Source organism: Rissa tridactyla, chromosome 4, assembly GCF_028500815.1.
Source record: "Rissa tridactyla isolate bRisTri1 chromosome 4, bRisTri1.patW.cur.20221130, whole genome shotgun sequence".
NCBI lineage: Eukaryota > Metazoa > Chordata > Aves > Charadriiformes > Laridae > Rissa > Rissa tridactyla.
The window spans coordinates 69516187-69542228 of NC_071469.1; the positions used below are offsets into that span (position 1 = coordinate 69516187).

Sequence of the window (26042 nt, forward strand, 5' to 3'; positions counted from 1 at the left end):
TACGCCGCCGCGGCGGTGAGGGCCGGGCCGGCTCCCTTCGTCTGCTCTTTGCTTGGGGGCAGCCCCGCGGGAGGCGATTCCGGGAGGGCGGCGGCGGGGCGAACCCTGAGGCGGCGCCGGAGCCTCCCCTCAGGGCGCTGATCGCCGGGGCTTCCCCTGTCAGCCCTCCCGCCTGCTGGGCTGACAGAGCGGGTTAGGCCTTGAGGGGAGGCCGGGTACGGGCCGCCCGACCTACCACTGCCGCTCCGAATAACATCGCCCTGTCTCCTTTGCTTCAAGAACATGGTGCTGTGGGGAAGGCTCGTGCATCCGGTGTGCAGCCTAAGCGAGGTGCCGCCGCCGGGCGCCCGCAGACGCTTCTGGGGATGGCTGAACGCCGTCTTCAACAAGTAAGAGTGATGGGATGTGCACAAGTCAATTAACGGGCCCCACAGACCCACGGCGCGGTTTGTGAAGCAGGGAGCGTTACGTCCCAGGGGTGGAGAGAAGGTTTTCTATTATATTTTTTATTATCAGTGCACTTCTTCCCCCCAGAGTGGATGTGGATGCTTGGCAGGGGTCATTCTTTGCCCGTTTCCAGTGACAAGGCTGTGACCTTCCAGAGGGAGGTGTGTGCTTTGCTCCCTCCCCGACACAAGCTGGCCGTGGGGATTCTCTACCTAAATGCCAGTCTTCCTTTGCCCCCCGACTGCATTTAAGCCAGCAGCCCAACCAGGCTGCCTTTATTTACTCAGAAAAGCATGTAACCAGCCCATCCTTTACAATGGGATTCAGCCACACAAGGGTTTCACGTTTACTTCTAGAAGGATAAAGCCTTTCTCTCTGAAACTCTTTCTTTGCCCATAACTTCTGCCAGTAGCTAATAGTTTTGCCTTACATCTTTCTAGCTCTGTGGTGTAGCGGCTCACTATAATGGGGCGGGAAGCTCAACCAGACACGAGTCTCTTCCAGGTCTCTGCTTCTGTCTTCAGCATTCCTCACCAGACTAAGAAAGATATCCTTGTCCTGAAGGGACCCAAGGATTTTAGCTAATTGCTGAAGTGCGTCTTTTTGAAAAGTTGTGATCGTTGAGGAAAAAAAGACTTCAGGAATGACATATGTGTGACAAGCAATTAGAGGTTTTTATATAATCGGTGTTTGGGAGTTGCTGTGAACAAACAAAATTTGAAAAAACAGATTTTCAGTTGTAGAGCTTTACTTTAGGCAGAGAAAGGTGTTTTTTATCTCTCCTTACAGCCATGGAAGGAAACAAAACAGTTAGAAGGGTTAAGTCGTCTTTCTTTTTTTACTAAAAGAATCTGCCATTTAAAATTAGTTAAAAGAAACTCACGTCAGACTGATTAAGAACCAGCACAATCCAAATAATTCCAGTAAATCCTATTCTTACTTTCCTGACATCTTATGCACCTAACGAAGTATGTGTTGGGCAGTAGTGTTATCGTAAAGACAATAAATCTGACACGTTATGGAAAGTGTGTGAATGCTGTTTCTGTCTTGGCAGGGTGGACCACGAACGTATAAAGGCTGTTGGCCCTGACAGGGCGGCTTCAGAGTGGCTGTTGCGATGCGGTGCCCTGGTGCGCTATCAAGGCTTTCAGAAGTGGCAGCAGGACTACAACGGCCTCCCAACGGGGCCCCTGGGGAAATACAAGATAGAAGCAATTAATGCCACGGACTCTTGCATCATGTACAGAGGATTTGACTATTTGGGTAACGTAGACACAGCTGTGCACAGATTATACCGAATGGTCTTAGTTCTTTCAGTTGCATCAAAATATGAATAACTGGGTCATTTTCTCATTCCTTAGTAAGATATAGAGAAATCTTTTGAAGTCTTTTTTTTTTTTTCCTTTTATTTTTTTTCACAGAATGGTTTGGGTTGGAAGGGACCCTAAAGACCATCTTGTTCCAACCCCCTGCCATGGTCAGGGACACCTTCCACTAGACCAGGTTGCTCAAAGCCCCGTCCAGCCTGGCCTTGAACACCTCTTTTTTCTTTTTTCCTTAAAGTGGCTTTAGAAATATTCAGCAGTCGATGAAGATTTTGCTGGAGGTGTGCTGTGAAGCAGAAAGAGATTGGGAACTTCATCAGCCCTTACCTGAAGTGACAGTAGTGCTGAGGAAGTGCAACAAAGATTTGCTATTTCGTTGAGTTCATAGTTAAGTAGTTGGTAGCAAGAAAGCACTACTTTAAGTATTCTTTTTCTTCTAAACCAAGTGATGGTTTTGGTGCTTGTGAAGTCATAATACTGCTTGTTCTCCAGGCATTTATGATGTTTTCAAAGAAAAAAAAAGGCAAGCTCTCAGTTTCTTGCCAAAAAAAAAAAAAGAGATTTAAAAGTGTTTCAGGTCTCCTTTGAATAACAAAAAACACAATGAGAAAGAGACCTTTTTTTTTTTTTTATTGGCAGGGGACCTGGAATTTTCTGCGTTATTGTGTTCCTAATTCACAGTCATTGTTTATCTCCCAAACTTGCAGAGTTATTTTTGTTACTTGCCCATGTCAAAGCTCTTAGAATCTCACCAAAAGGGTACAAACCCTGGAATGTTCATACACTTGAAGTAATGTAAAGGGACTTTGGAGCTTCTTTGTGCGTTACGGCCCCACTGTGTTGAGGAGCCTGTTGCTGTGTGGTTTTGGAGGCAGTTGCTAAACTGAGAACAACCAGTACAGGTTGGTCCTGGTATTCTGAAGCAAATACTCATTTTTCTCTTTCCAGATGGTCTTGAACACGTTACCGAAATCAAGCTGCAGAATTGTATTTACATACAGGACGAGTGTCTGCGGAGGCTCAGCGAGACGAAGAATCTCCAGAAGAGTCTCCTCCAGCTGCAGATCATTTCCTGTGGGAACGTCACAGACAAAGGCATCATCGCGCTTCACAAGTTGACGTACGTGAGCTGCTGAGCTCTCCTGGCTGTTACCCCCCCGCTGTTTGGGGGTTGCGTTGACTGGAGGGGCCGAAATCTGAATGTTTTGGGGCTTGGGGACCGAGCAGGGGTGGCACTACCACTGCAGAAAACGTTTCTTCAAGCGTGGTTGAAGGCGGTGTTGTGGATAGCTCTGAAAAGACGTGTGGAGTAACATTTACATATTAATCAGCCTTTTTAGGCTGGCGTCAGGGAGTCGTGCAGCTGAGGACACCAGTGTCCCCCGCTGCAGCGAATCCATAGTTGTGCTTCTGCCTGCTGAGCTGAGCACAGCATCTCCCCTTTACACTTGAGTAACTTACGCAGCGCTGATTGCTGCACCAAGTAGAGCAGGACACGTGCTTGCTGCCAACACACAACCTTTGAACGTGTGCAGCTTCCTTTCACCTTGGCACACGAGGTGGGTTTCGCTTGAGGAGAAGTAATTAACGGTCACCTTGGTTTCTCCTCCTGATCCCCCCACTGCAGTTCCGTTCCAGGGCAGGCTTTGACGGTGTGCTGTCACATTTGTTGTCCTTCTACACCTCACGCTGCTCCCATCGCTTGGTTGTCTCCTGCTCACTGTGGCCATAAAGGTCTTGGGGCAGGTCTTTTTAAGCTGTGTAGAAGGACTGAACTTATGGCTGAGCTAAAAACCTTAAGCAGCCACTTCAGAAAAAAACCCTACCTTCCATTAGAACCAGTTACCTTTTAAAATACCCAAAATAACTGTGGTGGAATGATCCATTGTCTAATTTCTGTGTCAACAGTTAAATAGTAGTTGCTGACTTTTCTTTTTAAATATTTATAGGAACCTGGAATATTTGTATCTGAGTGACCTCCCTGGAATAAGAGAGAAAGAAACTACTGTTCGCGTCCTTCAGCAGGCACTGCCAAACCTCGAGTTGGAGCTGGATTTAGAATAAGCACCGCGGCACATAGTTGAGATGCATTTGATTTCATGGTATTTATCATATGTTGCATAAATTAAGTTGTGGACGCTACTGTATTTCCAGGTATGGAAATAAGCCTGGATCTCCCCTTCCAGCTTTAAAAGCTGTATGCAATCTTTTGACAAATTATGCAATTAAGTTTTATTAAACTTAAACTATATGGTGAATCAACAACAGAGAAGGGAGGCTTCTGTGCACAGTTGTTTCCTGGTTTTATAGGAAGCTGTTAATACATCAATTAGAAGTTTTCCAATATTTTATCGCACAGAAGTTCTTGGGCAAAACGACAGCGGGAAGAGCGTCGGTGTTGTGAAACGGCAGCGCTGTGCATTTCTACTGCGTGGTGTCGATGCTGTGGGAACGAGAGCCGTTTACGCGGAGAATCTTGCCCGGTCAGTGGGTGAGGATTTAATAAAATGGCTTATGGGCCTTTTTTCTGCTCTTCACGCTTCCACTGGTGTTTGCTTGTTTCAAACGAGTGATCTACAGACATCACAACTGCTTCGTCTGTTGTTGAACACAGAACAGTACTGGGAAGAGAAAAGTTTTGCTCTAGGTTTCAAGTAGAAAGAGGATGTTCCTTGCCCAGTCGTGAAACTTTATGCAGTGAAACAGATCCGGTAAATTGGAAAAACAAGCTACATTTCTTTTATTCAAAATCAATACAATATTACATCCTGAGATTACACAAAACCCAAGAATCGTTCTAATACACATGCTTAGGTAGGATTCCTGCCTGTGTCTGGCCAATGTTATAAATTATATTCATGAATTATGTTTGATAAAAACAATTTCTGTAACATTAGGGCAAGTGACTTCACCAGTGACAGAAACAGCGAGTAAAAACAACCTCATAGTGCAAGGAAGAAACAGGCAGGAGAAACTCTGAAAAGACTAAAGAAACAACAGGTTTTACTATTAAAATGTTCTCCTGGTAACGCTGCCTCTTGGGCCCTCCATGAAGTCTAAGCCCTTACCGGTACTTTTGGTACTTTGGGGTCTATAAATGCAGTACAAAACAGACATCGCTTAAAGCAGTGCTGTTCCCACAGGTTTATAACCAACCGGAGCAGTCAGTAGCCTCTCACCAGGCTCGGCTCCACAAACAGGTACGTTGGATATACGTGTGCAGTTCCTTGCGGGCTCGGTGGCCTCGCCCCAGCCCGAAGCAGCACTGCTGTCTGGGCGCAGCGGGACTCGGAGTTATTTGGCGAGGTCGCAGTTCTTCTGCCAAGTCTGAAATACAGGTGATGGACGGGCAAGAGTTTTTCAATGCACACTGTAAACACTGGGTTGCAGCAATGCTGAACCAGTATACGATCACAAACCAGTGTACAATCACAAACTGGTACACAATCACAAATTAAAGCAAAACAAATATATTTTCCTTTGTACACAGAACACTAACACGAGCTTGGAGTTCTCTCTGTGCATCACGTTCCTTCCATCAGTGACCCAGAATACACTACCGACCACTTTTGTGTATGTCATAACATGTATTAATTTAGTTTTCCACCACGTATCCTCCTTTTATAAATTCTGAATGTCTTGAACTTTGAATAAATAGTTTGTAACCTGCCATCCGGTTAGATGTTAGGGAAATGGTAGTTTGACTTCTGTGTTTTGCAGCAGTACTTCTTGCTGTCCAAAGCTGGCAGAACGTTACTACTGGTTAGCTGAGGCAGGTACTGTAACTAAAGGAAAAGTTACAAAGTGGGGATTTGTTTGAAATGAGAACAAAGCATGCATTTCACATTTCAAATGGAATATAAGGGTTAAAACTGTTCATACTGTAAGCCTGTACTTTTCAAACTAAGAGTCATGGGGTTCCACAACTGGACTGCAACCAGGGCAGCTCGTTAACGGTATTCCTCCCAGTCACCCAGGGCAAGAAAAACATTACTGTTATATCCTACATCATAGAAATGGAAGAGGCGAGTCAGTTTGATCCAGGGATTTCTATGCTGTAGCCGTTCTCCATCCTACATCTCCGACATCCCTGCATGTCAGCAGCCCAGTGTTACAGCTGTCACGGGGAATGTGGCTCACAGGAAGGAAGAGCTGCAGAGTGGCCTGTGCCACGAGGCTGGACTGGCAGCCGGCGGGCGGCTGCCCAGAGTGAAACGGCAGGGAGACATGCGCTTCGCAACTCCAGTTGCAGAGACTCCCAGTGCACTGTGTAATGTCTGGAACTGAGTGAGGGACCACATCCCATCAGCAGTTACAAATGGAACTGGGCATTTTGGCCATCTCCATAATTTGGGATTAGAAAGCACCGAAAAGATCCACGAGATTCCCTGAATTAAAGCAGCCATGCAAGCCCATCCGGTTTGTCCAGCCACCCTGCTAGTCTTTGTCAGGAATGCGCATCCCTGGATAAACCCAACTGCTTCTCCCCAGTGACTCCTTAGCCAGGCGGTGCGTTTTCTCCTCGGCCTAAAATTAAGCTCGGTCCAAGGCAGGAGGTCTCTCACTGTTAACCTGCCAGCGTGAGCCCACCTCCTGGCAGCCAACAGAGGCCCAGCCCCCTCCTTACCGAACGTTACTGAACATTAAATACTACAATGAAAAGGTTACCCCTGCCACGTGCTTCCGAGTCAGCCGGCCTGGTTTCCGAGCCATTTTTTCATGTTCTTTCCCCAGATCCGCTGCCTCCCTCATGCTGTCAAAATAGGGATGCTGCAGCAGCTGCTCACACGTCTGCCTCTCGGCAGGGTCCATCCGAAGGCAACCCTTGGAAAAGATGAAGTAAAGGATCACACAAAACACTCGCTGAACAGGTCAGCACAATTCCAGCCACCCACCACAGCCAACAAGTACTCGCACAGATACGTGTGTTAATCTTTTTTTTTAATGAATTGTAGAGTCTGGCTTTTCAGAGTCAGCAGGAAGCTTGCAAAGCAGCTAACACTGAACAATTGCCACAAGGCGGTAATAGAAATTGTGGTTAAAGGGGCAGTTACAAGTGCACGGTGTAGCAAACCAGCAAGCCTCCAAAACCAGTTACGCCCGTAACTTTCATTTGAACAACTTTTTAAACAGAGGAATCCAGAATGGCACTAGCTGTGCTGTTCCAGTGTCCAGCGCAGCCAATACTGTTCACAGCTTCTTTTTAATGTCTCCATCCTCACCGTTTCCATTCCCTGCATCTTAATATGGGAACAATGTTTTCCACCTCCATGGTAAAGATGAGTAGATTAGAGAAGAGTGGATTAAAAATCCTCTCCAAATCCCCTCCAGTTCTATTTTTCAATGAATCTCTGATAATTCAGTAGCCAACTCTCAAAGCATTTACCAGCTGAGAAGCAAAACAGGCTGCATTTGCTAGGTCTCAGTGCAGAGCTCCTCCACTGGCTGTGGTTTTCTTACCTTCATGAGAGCTAAAGCAGAGTATGAAATACCAGGGAATTTCATTTCTAACAGCTCCTGGAGGGGAAAAAAAAAAAAAAGTGTGTTTCCTCATATTAGCAAGCTTGTTATTCATCAGGGTACAGAGAACCAGCTTTCCCCAGCAACACAACCTGTACCTTGCAAAATGCATCTGTCACTTTGCGTGCTCAGAGGGGAGCTGCCTGGCACTACCGAGGAGGGGTAGGTTGGCTGCTGTGCCACCAGAAGCGGGGAGAAGGAGCAGAGATTCAGCATTTGTTTGACAGCTTTTACACAGGGTATCGGTTAAAACGTCATGAGAGGGGTTCATCCACCTCCAAGTAACGTTCTAGTGTACATTGGCAAAGTAGAGGGCAAAGCTTTTGGATAGGGAAGAAACGCTGCACAGCACAGGACTGGTCAAGCTGAGCAAGCGAGGCTTTTCCAGCTGTAATTCCAAAGCAGCCAGTGCATGTGCTCTGGGTGAAAAGAAGCAGGAACATTTCTCTGTGCAAACACCCTGTCTCCTTAGTGCTGCAGACAGACGGCTAGTTAGCCTGTGGCTCGGGGAAGCGTGTCTGGAGGGAGCTCTTACCATGCTCTCCGGGTCAGGAATTCTCACCCCGCTGAAGAACTGGTTGGTGCTGAACACTTGCTGGTGCCTGGGAATAAGATCCCCTTTCACCAAGAATAAAAAAAAAAAAAAAAAGGTAGGATTAATTTGCTGTTTCTACAGCTCCTGCATTAAACAAGCTTGTATCCTCAAACACGGCTGACACCATCTGAGAGAACACCGAAAGAGATGGAGTACCACCAAGGGAGCCGACGAAATGTTCTTTGGTGAAAACTAACATCCATCTAGGACACCAGTGGTCCCACAGCCGCGTGACTGTGCCACACAGCTCCAGCTGCCCGCAGTCACAACTGCCCAGGGCCTCATGCTGTAAATAGCTCAAAGAAATTCAGCCAGTGGGAGCAGTTTTTGGAGCAGGAGTACCCAGCTGTGGTGCCTCTTCCAGCCTCTTCTGTGCAGCAGAACAGCTTTTATGAACGGGGACCACTATAGCTGGGGGCCTTGAAAAATACCTATTTCTATATACCTCCCTGTGCCAAATGCCTAGATGCTATCACTGCGTTATTTGGGTAACTGCACATTTGGATTGGCACTAGTAAAAAGACCCCTTTGCAGAAGACCAGGGAATGAGGTGGGCAAGGCACGAAGGTGCACAAACTCGTCTGCCCTGTGCCAGCACCTGCACCTCCCCTGGGCGCTGGGAGAACTCAAGAGCAGCGTGTGGGTGAGTGGGGGCACGTGTCCCAGCACCATACTGGAGGGTGCTGTGCAAACACCTACCAGCACCCGAAACTCCAGCCCTGCCCCAGCACCCAGCTTCAGCCAGGGACCCTTCCCAATGTGTTAAGACGGGATCAGCAGCTGACTCCCCTGCTTACACCGGACACGCTGGACAAACAGACAAACTTTGGAACAGACAAACTTCAATGTTCACACTCTTTCTCAAGTGCACAGCCAAGGCACCGGCAATGTTTACGAGACCTCCAAAGCCGTGATGAACTAGATCCAACTATTTGTTATCTAGAGGCAAGGATCACTTTGCTTGAAACCAAACCCTGAGAAATACCTGGATCTTTCAGACTTTTACACAAAGCATTCCCAGTCCTTTCTGATACAGGCACCTCATCCTTGTGTCTGTGTGGAGATGGCTGAAGATGTGGAGAGGACAGCAGCACAGGTGAGTGTTTCTGTGTCTCCTGCAGGGCTGGCCCTGTGCTCCCCACACCCCAGTAGTCACCAAGCCACCCCAAAGGACCAGGAGGGGCATCCAGTAGTCACTTAACACATCCCACATCTTTCTTAAACTGCCCAGCACCTGACCCAGCTTCCCAGAGGCCACCACTGCTCAAGAGAGCGGAAGGACGGTTTCAGGCAGTTTGCCTGATCCTGCTTACCTGGCCCTGTCCATTGGGAGCCTTTTAGCCGCAGCCTGGCACTGCTGGCTCGTACAAGCTGAAACCAATTCTGCCCCACGGATCGTTTTCTGAAGAACAGTCACCACCCACATGGATGCCAACTTTGTTTCCCCAGATCCTGCCAGGACCTGAAGCAGCATCTGTTACTCAAACTACGCGATCTCCTAACAAGATGTCCCTGTCTAAGTCACGCCAGGAAAACCCATCTCCCTTTTAAGAAGAGTAACACCTCAAATAAGCCAGCACCTACTAAAGGGAGGGATCCACGGGGTAAATTCACCTCCTGGCTAATCCCGATTCCCACCACAGAGGAAACTCCTGCTGGGCAAGCTCTAGTCCTGCCAAAGGCATGGGGAAGGCCAGGGCTCTGACCAGAACAGAGGGGACACTTACCCAGGGTTCTCCGGATGAGGTACAGCTGGTCGACATCAGACTTGCCAGGCCACAGGGGGACCCCGGAGAGCAGCTCTGCAAAGACACAGCCTATCGCCCACACGTCCACGGGAGGGCCATACTGGGTGTCTCCCACAAGTAACTCCGGAGAGCGGTACCACCTGGTAGCCACATAGTCTGTGTAATAGTCACTCGGACCAGCTAGGTTGGGGTCAGGAAGGAGAGAAACAAAGAGGAATGTGGGATCAGAAAGATGCAAATGAGCTACCATCAGTTGTTACGCATGTTGGGGCACCTCCTGGGCAGGCAATAGCTACAGGAACAGGATGAGTCACTGGCCACTAGCAGAACCCAACTTTTGAAACACTTAATATTTGGCAAAAATCAAGAACACATTTTTCTCAAAATTAAAATATGCAAAGCTCCACAGCAGGGCCCTGCATCAGCCAGTGGTCAGTTCTCAAAGCCCACGTGATTTGTCTGAACAAGAGCTAAAAAAAAACAGATCGGGGGTTTATTTACAATGGAAAATGTGAAGCCATTGTTTGCAGAGACAGTGCTTTCTGCCAGAGGGGCTCCTCCTGCCAGGGAACTCCAGCTGTGTCTCCAGCATTGCATAAGCAAGGACTGGCAGCTCCAAGATGCCCAAGGCCAACTTCCATCTACCAGCGCCAGCACCACCAGCAGCGCAACTGCACCAGCAGGGAGCTCAGATGGAGTTTGTTTACAGAGGCACTTGGCATCACGGAGTCTGGGTCATCTCCCTATAAGCTGGTTTGGGGATCTCTACCCTGCCTTTAGCAGAGCTTCACTGTGAAAACACGCCAGTCTTTACACAGGATGATTTACAAGTGCATCAGACAAAGACAATGAGTCTTTACTGGTGTTTGAAAGCCTGATCCTACACTTCATTTGAGCTTTCACATATTAACAATCCATGTAAGTAACAAGTCGGCACTCACTCAGTATGCGAGCAAATCCAAAGTCACAAAGTTTGATGACGGAGTGCTTTGTTATCAGGATGTTTTCTGGCTTTACATCTCGGTGGATGCACTGGACACAGAAAAAACCAAGGTTAGAGGCAAGACTTTAACCTGGCCCTCAGATAAAGGACCTCTTACTTCAGTCACATACCCCTTGCACATTGTGCCATGAATGTTAAGCAGGCAATCATTCCTGCTGAAAGAGAAGATGAAAGGATTTCTTAGCAGCAGCCAAAGCCACATCCTGCTGCGCAGGATGGTTTCCCTGCCTATACCCCACCTTCGGGATGAGACACTGTGCAGGTGCCCAGCTTCAGCTGCATAGCTCTGTGTCACTTGGACAACACCGAGCCAGCCCCCCAGCACCAGTTGGGAATCAGCCGGCAGGAGGAGCGAGGTTTGCACAGCAAGGATTGTTGTTAACCTGGCGCTCTGCAAATGCAACTCACTTGATACAGCTGTGTGTTACACATTCCTAATAAGGGCCTGCGTTTTATGAATATGTGGGAAGATCCCAATGAGAGGTGCTTTTGTGCCCAGGGCCCCCTGGGATCAGTTCTTAGACCAAGTCCATGTACTGTATTTACTGGCAATCTAGTGGACAAGCAAATGATTTTGCTGGCAAAGCTCACAGATGAGACGAAGGCTCATGGTTTAGATGTGGGACTTTATCTACCCTTGTAGATGCCAGAGTATGCCTGGCATTCCCTCTAATCAGCACAGGTGTGACACGCGCAGAGCGCTGTGTCCAGCTTTGGGATCCTCAGGAGAAGGAAGATGGGCTCATACTGGAGTGACTCCAGTGAAGTGCCACTAAAATGATTAAGGGAGTCGGGTATCTGACATCCAAGGAGAGGATGAGGGAGCTGTGACCATCATTCAACCTGGAGAAGAGAAGGCTCAGGGAGGATCTTATCGATCTGCATAAATACCAGATGGGAAGAAGTAAAGAAGACTGAGCGAGGCTCTGCTCCATGGTGTCCAGTGAAAGGACCAGAGGCAATGGGCACAAACTGAACACACAGGAAATTCCATTTAAACGGAAACAATTTTCTTTTTTTTTTTTACTGTGTGGGTGGCCAAACACCTGAACAGGCTGTCCAAAGAGTCTGTGGAGCCTCCATCCTCGGAGAGATTCAAACCCTGACTGGAAAAGCTTCTGAGTGACCTGCTCTAGCTGACCCAGATTGAGTGGGAGGGCTGGTTAGATGATCTCCAGAGGTCTCTTCCAATATCAGCAATTCTGTGATTCTCGGGACGTCACCTTGCTTGCTGAAGATTCACACCAATTGAATTTGGGCTTGGCTAAGAGTTTCTGCTGACCAAACTAGCAGAGACCTTCACTTCTTCTGCCTATATATGGAAGGTGTGCTCTACTGAAATCACCAGGGTCTGGCTCACATTGTCCCTTCCCTACCATCGCCTCAGCACAAACACCTCGGACTTTTCCTAGCTAGGCTGGTGGTAAATTATTGTGTCTCCTCCTGAGGACTGAAATGCTGCTTGTTAAACCAGTGTCATGGAGTTCCAAAAAGGGCAGCTGCATAAAACTTCATTACCTGTGATCTACAGCAGGTCAAACTGCAGCATCTCATTGTTCCCTCTGCTTTAAAAATCCATTAAATCTTTCAGACTGAGAAGGGGAACAGAAAAAAGAAGCAAAACAACAAATCCTGGAAGCAGGACAGCCCTATGGCCAAGTTCCTGTGGCTCAGCTGGACATAATTCTCCCAGCAAAGACAAAACACCCATTCCAGAGCAATCTCCTGCCTCACTCTTAAATCTCACACATTGGCAGATAAACAATTACAGCTAAGTCTGCCTAAAGAACTTCTCCAAAAGGCTCCTTTCCTTCCCTGCTTCTTAACACATCCCCACTGCTTTCTACAAAATACCTATCATGCACACAACTCACACCTCCCTCCAGAAAGCAGAGAAGGGGTTGTAAAACTGGTTTATTGTATCTAATTTTTGAAACCTTTTAACTGGTGTCATGATTCAATGCCTATGATTATCAACAGAAGGACTTTCTGTGAAATCAGCAGCAGTTTGCTCAGCTCTCAGCTGATTAGATGTTAAGCCAGTTTTCTAAGCGTCAGTTGTAATGCATGGCACAGGGAACACACAAGGATATATTCCTGTTCAGCCTGGAAGCTTGTCTAAGGTCATTGGTGCAAATCATTCCTTGACAGAAAACCCAAGGGACCTGTGTGATAGTAAATGCAGCCGTTATGGGTATACACTAATATTTCAGATATATGTTTCCCTTGAAAACAGGAAATTTCATCTGACTTCATCCCATGAAAGCTCTGTAATCAGGAAAATGGCAACAGAATCTCCTTCTCCTCCAAGGCCATGTTACTGCGATCGTTAGTGCTGTTTAGGGGACTTACATTGTGTTTATGGCAGAAGTTCACAGCTTGGAGGGTCTGCCATGTTATGCTCTTCACTAGATGCTCCGGTACCCTGTTTTAAAAAAGCACATTTTTATTTTGGTCATTAAAAAGAACTTCACTATTACAGGAAAAAGGAAGAGGATGCCTTTGAGTGCTAACATTGTACAGCGATATGTGAGCAAAACTGTCACGAACCAAGTCAGAAAACTCAGAGAAAAAACACTAGGTGTGTTTTCTTGCTATAAGTAAGTTAGAAGAAATACATAATAACCCTCGGTTTGTTGATCTTCCACTGCAGGGAACCGGTCATGCTGCGCTGCTAATGGTGGTGGCTGTTTGTACCTCTTCCCATGTTTCAGAGCTGAGGCTGAGCCTGCACCTCCCTGGAATCCTCTCCTGTGAGGTTACCCTCCAAGCATCACAGGAGTATCAAAGGGAACATCAACACCACTTCCAAATCCAGTCAATGCAACAAGATACAAGAATTTATGGCAGTTAAGAGCACGCCAGAGCGGCCGGTACCACTCACTCACAGCCAGCATGAGGGCTGCAAATTGGTGACCGCACATCGGTGCGTGCAAGTCCGTGTCAAATCCCATCTTGTGGCTGTGTTTAGCATCCATGCTTCCTGGCAATCCTCCTGAGACGTCAGCAGGCATTTCTGCCTCTGCAACTGCTCAGGGAGCTGGAGGTGGTGGAGTATCCGTGGTATAGGTGCATGCTCCGAGTTGTAATGCTGTCATGTTATTGATTGTCCAGAGTGGAGAGGTGACCAAAATGGGACAGGGAAGGATGTTCCTACAAGAGTATAAAGCACTACTTTGGTTTGCATCTCCTCTCCTTCCCTCCAATGGCTGGCAAACACTTCAGAGAAAGAAAACCTGTTAAAGATCCAGCCTCCTCTCCTCTCTTTCCCACCTATCTTAATCCTGACCACAAAAGACCTGACCATCTGCCGTAGCAAAGATCAAAATCAAAGTACGCAACCAGGCGTTACATGTTTGTTCACACTGGAGTTGTTCTGATGAATGGGAAGCAAATATGAAGTATTTTCTTCAGAGGGTTATTCATCCTTTCTTCAGATTCCAGGTGAACGGGTTCAAACTAGGGTGAAAGCTGCTCACCAGCTCACAAAGCCATTTGCTATCAGCATGCTCCATTCTCCTTCTAGAGCTCCACATCAGAGAGAAAAAAGAATAACAGGCTCTTGTTTACTCAACTCCCAATTAGTCTCCTGCAGGCAATTCATTTAGCTCCAGGCCTGTAAAATGATTTATGAACTTCTGCTTAGCATTTCCACAGCACCAAGTCACTGTGAATAATTAGGGACAATGTATTTAGTGGGAGTGTCATTTGTAATGTGCCAAAAGAACAAACACTTTCCTGGACAATGTTCCTTCTGCCCGTGTAGCTCACACTTTGTGCAAGCGCCTGTTTAAAGAAGAGGGTATCTGACCAGAGAGGTGCAGGCATAGCTCCTGGTGACTCCTGCCAGCCAACACAAGGCTACAAGTCATTGGTCTATCATACAAGTCATCAGTGACCTCACTACAGACTGCATGTATGTTCTGGGTGCTCAATGACATTGCCCCAGTGCCTGGGTCTGCGCAGCCTTCCACAGTGACGTGCAACACACCTGGGGAGCAGCAGGAAGGAGGGCTGTGTGCCCCCAGCCCACTTGCCCACCTCCCCCAGCAGCCCTAACCTCTTCACAGCAAGACGCAAGTCGCTCCCAAGCCACTCGGGTTTGCTGCTGAGCCAGCCAGAGATCACGCAAACGCTCAGGATCAGCGCTCCAGTCTCCTTGGTGAGCAGCACTGTGCAGGAGCGCACGCAGGCTCATACGCAATTCTTTTGGACGTCATTGCTAAACCACAGTAACGGAGCAAGTCCTGGGCACTGGGCTGAGAAACTTCTCCTGTAATTAATGAAATTCCTCTGAAAACTCTGCAGAGCAGCAATGACATGGACACCCCCTGACTCCTTTGCTCAAAACTCCCAGTTAGAGGCAGACCACTCACCCCCGGGGGTGCTTGTCCAGCTCATGGAGAACTGTGTGGTCACAGTATTCGAAGACCAGATGCAGCCTCCGCTTCCTCCTGAACACTTCCAGCAGGTTCACCAGGTTGGGGTGTTTCAGTTGCTGTAACACAACAGATGGACTGGTTAGTTTCTGCCGGGGGAGTGGGGTAAAGGTCAGGGGGGCGGTGTTTTTACCCACAAGGGTCTCAATTCCTTGAGCTGAAAACTTTTATACAAGAAGCAGCGGCTCAGCTGCAGCTCAGCCTGTGGTGCAGTTATTTTAGGAACTGACCGTGGGCAACAAGTCAGCTTGGCTTCAACAAGTGCCTCTTAGAAAAGATGCTCATAGATAAAGAATTCATCATGGAGCCCACAGCTATCCGGCAGTGCCTTTCATTGTATGCATCCAACTTTTGACTGGACCACAATGAAAAGCAGCTCTCCCTGGAGAACAGCTTGGGAAATCACAGACGCTAAGAGCCTGTAGCAGGCACACATACATTTAGGAGAAACAAAGACCTCCTCTGATAAGCGTAAGTAAAGCACACGGTCTCAGCTTCACCAGCTGATTGTCAGAATCTGGATGGTTAATTATGAGAATTTTTATTGCTGCTTCTCCCTCTTCCTCTCAATCCGCTTCATGTGCTCATACCACGGCTTCCTCTCCCGGGCAGCTCAGACAGCTTCTTACCACACGTGAAGCCTCAGCGCAGTGGGGTTATTCAAATGCACCCTGCAAAAGGTCAGGGTGGATGTTACTGCAGCTTCTCATTTCCTATTCTTTTGCCCACATTTTGGAGGAGGGCTGGGAGAAGGTTGGGGAGACAACATCCTTCTGGAAACAGCAGGCACTGAGGGCTCTACACACGGACTCACTCTGTTTTCACATTATTTCCAGCCTTTCCTATAGAATCGGGACCACGCAGGGTGTTTCAAGACTCTGCCTACCGCCCTGCTCTCCAACCCCACCTCCCATGGCTCCTGGCCATAAAAAGCCCTTTGTCTACAAGGTATTTGTGTGTAGAATAATAATTTATCGGGCCCTACATTTTTTACTGATGAAACACAATCTCACTACATCTTTGACAAACACTTAGTTGTTGCCTAAGCCAGGAAATACCTCAAACAAACAAACAAACAACCTGTTACTATTTACAGAGAAAAAGTTGAAAAGAGAGTCAAGCAGGTCTGCACTTGTTAAAATCAACAGCGCCGCGACACAGATCCTGCCGTGGCTCTAGCTGCAGTGGTGTTGGCATTGGACCCTTCAGGATGATGCATTTACATTACAAGGGACTTCTACGATGATTTATTTTCCTTTTCAGATCTTTAATATCATCTAAATCTTAATGCATCTCCAGCATTGGTTACTAAAACGATACAGCTATGTGTCACCTGTTTGCATCAGACAGGAGAAAAACTTAGGCTGCTTCTCCTCAAAATCTAACTGAAAAATAAACATGCTTTTTTCCTAGCTGATGGCTCCTCTAGGATGGCATCCAGGCTTATTTTGCCTCTTTTCGCAGCAGGTAGCGAATCAGGCCTTCACATTCCTTTGACAATAACATTTAGACCACTTACTTTATATAAATGCTCAATAAACTACAAGCCGAGAGCACAAAGAGATTTTGGGAAAAGAAATACCAGAAATCCTGTAACCTGCTGAAATCTTGCACTTTGTTGCAAATCTGAGAGTTACTCGGTTCCTAGCAAGCAAATTAAGGTAACTCCATGGAAATGAACACGGAGTGCAACAAGTCTCAACTGCTGCTATGCAAATACCAACAGGCAGTAAAGTCTGGGAATGTCTTGCAGAAATCAGACTATGAATTTGTGAAAGAAGTTTTAAATAAAACAAAAGATCTTTCTCTGCAGATTTCTGTAGGGTTCTGTTAACTCCAAAATCCCAAATCATTGACTGTCTACAAGAATGTATTGTGTCTAGTCTGAATGACATGTTTTTTGTTAAAAGGAGTCCTATTGGAAGCCATTATTTAAAAATTTATAATAAACCAACATGCTGTTAACATGGTTCTTTAATCAGTTCAATGTTTTAAAGCTATAGCTCTTCTGCAAGGAAAAGAGAAAGCTGAAGATGGGGAGATGATGGAGGTGTAAAAAATTGTGAGCATCCTGGGGAAACTGAAAAGGGAACAACTCTCTCCACTTCTCAGAACACACAACTGAGGGTACGGTATGCCATTACCCAGCAGCAAGTTTATAACAAATAAAAGGAAATATTTTTTCACACAATACATTCCTAAAGCTGTGGCACTCGCTGCCTCAGGAAGCTATGGAGACCAAATGAATACACCAGTTCAAAAAGAGATGGGACAAGCTCCCAACATAGTACGAGTGTCTGCTAAGCATGAAGCAATGGGTACAACCTCTGGCCCTAGAAACTTTGCCCAGAAGCTGGGTGTGTGAAAGGAAACCTTACCCCATCCTCTCCTCCTTTCTCCTGGGTTTCTCCTCATTTCTGCATGCTTAATGGACCTCGGCTGTGACTCACTGCAAATGTTCCCGTGCTTTTATTTCATCAGGAAAATAAAAACAGAGGCTGAATGAGTGACTCATTTCTATGTGAGGATGAGCTCTCAGACAGAAGTCAAGAAAGGATCAGCAAAGACAAGGTGCTGCCACGGTTCACAGGGGCTGGTGAACCATTTGCACTTCCACATGCAAACACCTCTGAGCCTATGCAGCCCCGGCATTCAATACATGGCTGGATCCCGCCTGCATGTCAAGCTCCGATGCTGCAGATCCCCCAAACCAGGGGGCTCAGAAAGGGCATTTCAAGGAGGAACTGGGGCAGATTTATGAAGCAGGGAGCTAGGAGAACTGCACCCCATGGCTGTCCCCCACCTCGTGCTATTTTTTTGCTCGTGAGCTTTACACCAGCTCCAACAGTCCTCCTCTCCGGAGGGAATCCCCTGGACACAGAGGCAGCTGCTGCAACAAGCGGTGCTGACCATGTACTATGGGCAGAGCTGTGCCTGTGCCAGGCAGGACGCTGCTGACTCCATGGGGGGACAGAGAATGGATCAATCCCTCTCCAGAGGGCACAGGGATGACTTGGTTGATGCTCCTCCACCACCCACAGGGAAGACGGCAGGCACCCAGCACCTTAGCTCCCACCTGCACCAGAGTCTCTGAAGCGTGACAGCATCACCTCTGTCCTGAGGCATGTCCATCCCCTCCCAAACGGGTCAGACTTTCACTGGCACTGGCTTCCTCCCAGAGAAACTGACTGATTTTGGCTCTTTATGTACCGCTCCCCCACGCCCCATCTCGTGATGGCTGCCCCCACGCCCCATCTCCCCACAGCTGCCCTCATGCCCCATGTCCTCGCCTCCCGCCTCACGACACCCCATCTCCTCATGGCTGCCCTCATGCCCCATGTCCTCGCTTCCTCCCTCACGACACCCCATCTCCCCACAGCTGCCCTTGTGCCCCATGTCCTCGCTTCCCCCCTCATGACACCCCGTCTCCGCATGGCTGCCCTCACGCCCCGTCTCCTCACGACGCCCCCTCCCCTGACAGCCCCCTCCGGCCTCTCCAGCCCCCCCGGCCGCGGCACCGGGCTCGCAATGGCGGGGCAGAGCCCGCAGGCGCCACAGCGGCCGCAGAGAGGGGCGCGGGGAGCCAGCGGGGCCGCCCGCCGCCCACCTTCAGCATGCGGATCTCCCGCAGGGCGATCTTCCTGATCACCGGGTCCTCCTCGGACTCCAGGAACTTCTTAATGGCCACGATCTGGCCGGTGTCCTTGTTGCGGCACTTGAAGACGACGCCGTAGGAGCCCTCCCCGACCTTGCCCAGCTTCTCGTACCGCTCCATGGCGCGGGGCCGCCCCGCAGCAGCTCCCTCGCCTCAGCGCCTGGCCCCGGCCCCGGCTCCGGCGGGGCCGGGGCGGGCCCTCGGGGGGGTCTCCCCGGCGGGGGACGGCCTTTGCCAGGCTCTGTCGCCGGGAGGCTGAGGGGAGCGCCCTCCCTAGGGCGGAGGAGGAGGAACCGCCCCCGGGGACCCCAAAACCAGCCGGGGCGGGCCCCAGAGAGGGAGGGGGGGGACCCATGGCCTCTCGCGGGGCCACACGCAGCTGGCCCCGGGGCTTGGTGTCCGCCAGCACTGTTTTGTCTCTACCCCTTTCCAGGGCCCTGCTTCTCCATGGCGGGGGTCTCTGTTTTTCCCACCTGGAACCTGCTGCATTTCATACAATCACAGAATGGTTTGGGTTGGAAGGGACCTTAAAGACCATCCAGTGCCACCCCCTGCCCGGGGCAGGGACACCTCCCACCAGACCAGGTTGCTCCAAGCCCCATCCAACCTGGCCTTGAACCCCTCCAGGGATGGGGCAGCCCCAGCTTCTCTGGGCAACCTGGGCCAGGGGCTCACCACCCTCACAGCCAAGAATTTCTTCCTCAGATCTCACCTAAATCTCCCCTCTTCCAGTTTAATACTATTCCCCCTCGTCCCATGGCTCCCCTCCCTGATCCAGAGTCCCTCCCCAGCTTTCCTGGAGCCCCTTTAGGGACTGGAAGGGGCTGGAAGGTCTCCGCGGAGCCTTCTCTTCTCCTGGCTGATCCCCCCCAGCTCTCTCAGCCTGTCCTCACAGCAGAGGGGCTCCAGCCCTCCCAGCATCTCCGGGGCCTCCTCTGGCCCCGCTCCAACAGCTCCGTGTCCTTCTGCTGTTGGTGCCCCAGCGCTGGAGGCAGCACTGCAGGGGGGTCTCCCCAGAGCAGAGCAGATGGGTAGAATCCTGCCCCTCGCCTTGCTGCCCACGCTGCTGGGGATGCAGCTTAGATTTCCCTTGAATGTCTCCCCCTTGTACAGTTCAAGCACCTGAAGCGTCTGCCACCTGATGAGCTTCCACCAGAAGCTAGACCTTTTGAGTGAGCGTTTCCATCTCTTACCTTCGCATACCCTTGCCTTGTGCACTTGTTTAGGTCCTTGGCTCCTCAGACATTTCTTCATCCCCTGACGAAGATGGCCTTTTATGGTGGCAATTGCTTCCACTTGTAAATTTGGAGATCTGTGTAGACACCTTACTCCATCTTATGCCTCCTCCCTCCCCAGTCCTTTCCTGGGCTGCTTCCTGAATTCTACTCAGGACAAAAGATCCAGTATTTTTTTTCTTCCTAAGCCACATCCATCGTGGAGTAGTCGTCTCCTCACATTCTAGCTGCCACATACGCTGTCTCTTTTTGATTCGTTCTCTGCATACTTAAAAAATTGAGAAGGTGAAGACTATTCTTACAAAAAATGTGGGTTTTTTGTAGAACTGTCCTGTGGCTGAGAGCTCTATCAAGACTCACAATGAAAGTACCCAACAAACACCGTGAGCCAACTCAACTCTCAACAGCGTTTCTGAGGAAGGCTTCGGATGCAGCTGGCCCCGGGACCTGCAGAGCTGCCTCAGAGAGGTCCAAGGACTATGCCACTGAGGAAGCTCCTCAGATGAGAAGTCAAGCAGCAGGTCAGTCCCCAACCCAAATTGCTTTCCCAGATAACGCATACAGGCCAACGCCAAGATTCACCCACAGGGGGAACAATTTTCTGCAGAGGAATATTTATCTGTATTCATTTATCAGTAACTGACAGTTTTTTGTGTTGTCCAAAGGCACATTCACAACCTCTTTTCTTTCTACCTCAGCACATCCCTGAAGATCCGGGGTGCAGATGGACCAAGGGCTGAACCACCTGCAGTGCAGAGGTGGCCAACGTGCAAGGGCAAGGCTTGTATAAACTGCTCTAGATCCTGCTGAGAGTGAGCCATGGCCAGGGGTGGCCAAAGGCTCACGTTCACATTTTCTTATTTTAAGCAACCCTCCTTCCGAGCCCACCAGTCCCCTTGCTATCTATCTGCCTGATTAACGAGGAAGCCTCTGGTTTTCAAGCCAGACAACTCACACGTGGTTCCATGGAGACTCCAGACGACTGGCAGCAGGGCTGTGCTGGAGCAGCATGAGGCTGGGAAGAGTTTGCCATTGCTAGTCTGATTTCTCATTCCTGCGCTACCCCCAGACCTCCCTTTCCTCCAGTCGATCCACCGTACGTGGAAGACATCGTGTGGCTCCCAGGCAGGCTGTAGGATTGAGAAGAGCGGCCAGCCCTGGATCAGGCCCTTCCCAATGACTGCCATAAAACCTGGAGACCGGTTTACTTCTTTCGAGAAGGTGTTGTTCCCCCGGCAAGTCTACCACACCACATCGAGGTATCAAATAAAGCATAGTTTATTTGGCATAGACTGAAATGAACTGCAACAGGAATTTACATAGAACAAAGCCTAGTTACACAAACTGGAACAAGTGCAGTTAGAGTCTCAGTTAAAATCTAATGACTAAACAAGGTAAAAAGTACATTTCAGAGAGTCCCCCAGTCTTGTCCTTTTCATTCAGAGATACAGTGGCTCACCGATGCGTTGTACCTTTCATCTTTTAAAGAGATGTCATCACAATTACAGTTGTATTTTTTTTAGTTACAATGAATTTGGGTACGAAATCAAAAGAGACTAATCCACAGGCTGCTCTTCAAAGAGCACTGGGAGCCTGTTTTAAGGCTTTCAAGTTGAATATATGAACCTTGTGCATCAAATAACTAATACTTTGGTATCTGTCAAAAGAGTAATGAGGGGGTGAGCAAGCTTTTGCTTTATGAACTCCAAAACCACACACTAGGCTTTCTCAACCCTGGTTGAAACGTCACAAAAACATACAGAGAGATACAGACAATACCAGACTAACTTAAACAGTCTAACAAATACAAATTATAATACTCAGAGTCACCGAGACTGGCCGGTTCAGCTATAAAACATGCAAATCCGTTGTGCCATACTCCGCTAAGAGTAACGAGTGAGGTTTTACACTAGGAAACAGTATCTTGCAGATCATGCGAAAAATGTCACTGTCTATAAAACCAGACCAGACTAAGCATTTCAGAATATGCCATTAGAAATGCTTTAACAGCTAAAAAAAGTTTGATTAAATGAGGACTCTCCTAGATTCACTTTTTAAGATTCAGCAAATCACCAGTCATTCATGTCATTCAAAGGAAAAAATACTTTCAGTTCATTACTTCTGCATGGCAGTGTCATGACCTAACAGTTATTTACTCCAGTTATTCCCCATAAATATTCATATTTTATTTACAGATTTCTCCACTCTTGAAGAGATCTTCTTTAAATGTTTTCAAAGACGATGCCAAAATTATGTTTGCAGTGGATGAGGTAAATTAAGTGGAAGCATTTGCTCTACGACATCTACACCTGGTGCTTCACTTGTCTTCCATTTTTAAGTCTTTGGAGATTAGGAGTTACACCATTTGAGGGTTAATCACCGATCACTGTTACCTATGAAGAAGTAATTTCAGTTCTAGAGAACCTGATTTCTTTAAAACACAAAAATTACACATGCCTTTTTTAACACTGCTGATCCAATTACAGCTGACGTGAACAATTTTTAATTTTTACCTGTACACTTACTATTTATTAAACTTTGATACAGTTTCAGAACTGAAAAGCTTGGCTTGATTTAAATATCAAGTCAAGAACCAGAATTAGTTTTGAATGACAATGCTAAGTGGATAAAATGCTAAATTGCGCACAGGTCTATTTTACCTTCCAGACCTTCAGAACGAGATAAAACTCTGGCTGTACCTAGTAACACAGAGACGTTACTGAGTCATCACGTGTGCCGAGTTAATTCCCTCAATGTTAAATTATGAATCGCGTAGTCTGATGCCTAAAGCAGACAAACCCAGCGCCCCATTCCTCGGGTTGCGAGTTAAGATCAAACCACGCTGGCTCTCCATCAGACAGGCCAGGCCGTTGTGCCACACTTACCTTTAACCGCTTCACTCAAAGGGCGTGTGAAGCTTCTAACCTGTCTTTCCTAGGGGAGGAGATCACAGAAATTGAATAGGCAGCAGTAACCTGTAGGATTTAATTTCAAAACCCCTTAATTCAAATGCTAATGCACTGCTACTGTATCTGCCCACGGACTGCGTTAACTCACAACAAAGCTAGCAGGTTAATGTGAGGTAGTAAAACCAGATGCTATCCTGTAGTCAGTCTGTATTTATATTTAATGGTACCTCAAGAATTTTAATTAATGAGGAAGACAAAAGGAACCAATGTGACTCTTTAATGGAGAAATAAAAAGAAAAATGCAGGTGACAAAATAGGGAAAGGGAAAAAAAGTGATCGAAAGCTTTTAATATAGGATACTGGTTCTTATCATATTTATTTATACTACACAGCTGGGGAAATAACCATGTCAATAACCATTTCCAAACGACTGTCTGACTGACACCAGTTGGATGGCTGTACAAACGCAAAAGCTCGTTAAGCTCAATTAGCGCAATGGGCTCCCCTCTGGAATAGTATAAATAAACTACACGTCATGGGCAGTTTGATACATGATACTTTCATTCATTAAGGATGACGACCAGGTACAATTTCCATTTCACGTCACAAGGCTTATCCCTAATTTATGAAAATAAAGCATATATATTTTGTACATTTTTATATATATATAAATATATATATATATAAAAAAAATACACACTGCCGGTCAAGTTAACCCACATGCGCACATGCACACACACACACGTATATTGTACACACCCACCCAGTAGCAACATGTCTGATATCAATATTATATTTTGTGTACACACACCCTACATCTAGTAAATAAGAAAATCCCTTTTATGGCAATTCTGCAGGCAGAAAAATTAATACAAAATACTTTGTTGTACAAAACTGCATTTTTACAAGATCAACCAACGTTGTAACATACCCCTCAATAATGCACTACATCCCTACAAGGAAAAAAAGAATAATCAAATCTTTATACAACTGTAAAAAAAAAAAAAAAAAAAAAAAGTAAGCTGCTCTGCAACCTTCCTTCGCTAAAAGTTAGATACATTACACCATTCTAGCAGCAGATTAATAAATAAGGATTAAATAGTCTATTATACAAAGCCATACTGAATGGCAGACTTAAAACCAAAAAGCTTTGCAGATACTTTCACTTCCTACACAAATCTTTTTTATTAAGAATAAGACTCAGTATAAAACAGGGAAACAGCCAGTACTATATCTACATCTACGGAATATAAGGAAAACCCAAGGGAAGTAAAATATTTAACAGTTTATGGCACCTTTACTGCAAAACATTTTTTTAAAGGCTCTGTTTCCCTATAACTAATGAGTAAAGGGCTATTTATCTCATAGCTTTTATTAAGCAAACTCGATATAACTAACCACACAGTGGCAAGAGACAGAACCAGCTGTTCCCAGCTGCAAAAATGTATTGATTTCCACTTGAAAACAACATCTTTTAGGTGTCAAGAAAAGAAACAGTAAGTCACAGTCCTGCTTGTACGGAGTTTCCTAATGCTTCTTCACTCCTCGTGTGGCAAATTGACTCTGTTATTTGCGTTAGGTTACTGTTGCTTAGTAACTATTTTCATGTCCAGCCAAGATGTAGAGATTGCTGTGTGCGGTCGGGTTTTCCGTCGGCCTGCTTTCTAACACTACCACTCTGCAATCAAACACAAACAGAATCCAAAATGGTTAGCGGCAAAACGCGAAACACGTGGTATAACTACTGAGGAGGCACAAGCCTGTTGCTCACAGGTTTCTACACGTTGGAGGGATGTAGGTTCTCCTAAATATCTGTGGTATTTTATTCTTTAAATCAGTTACCTCATTTTCCAGCGCCACTTCCGATAAAAACCCTGAAGTGGAATATACAAGGAACAGAGGACTAGAAGCAGCTTCTTGAACCAGAATCTGCCCCTCTCGACCACAGGCACGTGCAATGTGTTGCAAACCTCTTCCCAACTGACTTCCTCCACCTTGAAATAAGCTACATCCTCTGCTTTTACTGGAAGTTTTCTCAGAGCCAGTCTTGTGAGGAGACGCAACCCTCCTATCTGCAGCCTGAATATATTTATACCTCCTACGTCTTGCGATAAGCATCAGCCACTAACCTAAACAGTTCTCCTCCCTTCTAAATATTTATCAGCCGCTGGGTTCGTAAGGAACACTCGACCCCATCTCAGCCTTTCTCCTGATGGATCATGTTCCTGTAGCTCCTCCAGGAAACCTATCCCTCCTGTCCTGGCATGCTGACCACTGTCTTCTACACATCTGTCCCATGCTGAACCCTGATAATCATCTCACAGCTGATACTGTTGGGCCTTTGACCTCCCCTCTCCCTTCCAACTGCGCAGCTCCTGCATTTCCCTGCACCAGTTCCTAGGACAGTATCCAGTAATTTTTAAGATTAAACTTCACTCTGCTTTTTGTTTTCTACCTCTGTATCAAATAAGCCAAGTGTGCCACATGAATTCTGAGATTTCTCAAAGGGAGCCTGTTTCAGGGTTACTATTGCACGCCCTCTCCTCCCATGTCAAAGAGTTTTCAAATGAAATTTCAGTCTCTGTCCCTGATCTTCACTTCTGCACCTCAGCAGTTCTTAAGTAATCCAACCCAAAAAGGTGCTACCACACCTCATTCACTTGAATGGCAGAAAAGACATGTACCAATGGCTCCATTGGTACAGAGACGGAAAAATACAAAACAAAGGATCTGGCAGTTCAGTGAGATCAAAATGGAAGACAATGGCTTCTCTGCAAAAGCACATGCAGCAGAAGAACTTCAACCTTATCTCCAACCCCAAAAAGGGCTTTGTACTAACTTGTTATTCAGATATGTGTGTCTTCTATAAGCAAGCTGAAGTGAGATGCTGCTTCTCATCCCTCTGTGTGTCTAGGATGCTTCTGTATTCACCAGCCCAATACAGAAATACAAACCATTTAAAGGTACCAATTCCCGTACGCATGAAAGATTCGGTGATGGTGGCACAGCACCTACCTGGACTAACACATACGGCATCTGTACCGCAGTGGACCTTAGCAAAAGCTCATTCTTGCAATAAAATGCCTCCTGCTCTGCTGGAAGTAACAGGTAAGGAAAAATCCCACTGCCTGTCTACACAAGGGGGATAACATTGAAGAGGCAGAGT

General features: G+C 47.2%; 3 protein-coding genes across 9 annotated transcripts in view; 1 reads left to right on the plus strand and 2 right to left on the minus strand.

Moving 5' to 3' along the window:
- Nucleotides 1–262: 262 nt before the first annotated feature.
- Nucleotides 263–4309, plus strand: DMAC2L (distal membrane arm assembly component 2 like). Its single transcript, XM_054199958.1, has 4 exons — nt 263–389; nt 1502–1710; nt 2721–2892; nt 3722–4309. The coding sequence occupies exons 1-4, from the start codon at nt 283–285 to the stop codon at nt 3834–3836; spliced, it is 603 nt and encodes a 200-aa protein (XP_054055933.1). The 5' UTR covers nt 263–282; the 3' UTR covers nt 3837–4309.
- Nucleotides 4310–4546: 237 nt separating this feature from the next.
- On the minus strand, nt 4547–18960 carry CDKL1 (cyclin dependent kinase like 1). 2 transcript variants are annotated; one of them, XM_054199955.1, is made up of 9 exons: nt 18685–18960; nt 15015–15136; nt 12991–13063; nt 10577–10667; nt 9615–9815; nt 7828–7910; nt 7233–7289; nt 6441–6596; nt 4547–5557 (listed from the first exon to the last, which is right to left on the minus strand). In XM_054199955.1, exons 1-9 carry the CDS (start codon nt 18850–18852, stop codon nt 5450–5452), a joined length of 1059 nt encoding a protein of 352 aa, XP_054055930.1. In that variant the 5' UTR covers nt 18853–18960; the 3' UTR covers nt 4547–5449. The 2 variants fall into 2 exon arrangements, with proteins under 2 accessions (XP_054055930.1, XP_054055931.1); XM_054199956.1 differs by lacking the exon at nt 4547–5557 and having other exon boundaries at nt 6528–6596; nt 7159–7289.
- A 2267-nt stretch (nt 18961–21227) lies between these two features.
- The window catches only part of MAP4K5 (mitogen-activated protein kinase kinase kinase kinase 5), a 70676-nt gene continuing 65861 nt past the window's right edge, over nt 21228–26042 (minus strand). For all 6 annotated transcript variants that reach the window (XM_054198427.1, XM_054198432.1, XM_054198426.1 and 3 more), the window contains one exon: nt 21228–24554. In XM_054198427.1, the coding sequence (XP_054054402.1) occupies nt 24467–24554 (88 nt within the window). In that variant the 3' untranslated portion in view covers nt 21228–24466. The remainder of the gene's footprint in view (nt 24555–26042) is intronic.

Bases quoted from the DNA above. Each gene is read 5' to 3' on its own strand.
- DMAC2L (XM_054199958.1), top strand. From the start codon at position 283: ATGGTGCTGTGGGGAAGGCTCGTGCATCCGGTGTGCAGCCTAAGCGAG. The intron at 390-1,501 runs GTAAGAGTGATG...CTGTCTTGGCAG, and splicing joins CTGAACGCCGTCTTCAACAA to GGTGGACCACGAACGTATAA. The intron at 1,711-2,720 runs GTAACGTAGACA...TTCTCTTTCCAG, and splicing joins CAGAGGATTTGACTATTTGG to ATGGTCTTGAACACGTTACC.
- CDKL1 (XM_054199955.1), bottom strand. From the start codon at position 18,852: ATGGAGCGGTACGAGAAGCTGGGCAAGGTCGGGGAGGGCTCCTACGGC. The intron at 9,816-10,576 runs GTGAGTGCCGAC...ACCCCAACCTAG, and splicing joins TGGATTTGCTCGCATACTGA to CTGGTCCGAGTGACTATTAC. The intron at 7,290-7,827 runs GTAAGAGCTCCC...TTTCCCCTCCAG, and splicing joins TTCCTGACCCGGAGAGCATG to GAGCTGTTAGAAATGAAATT.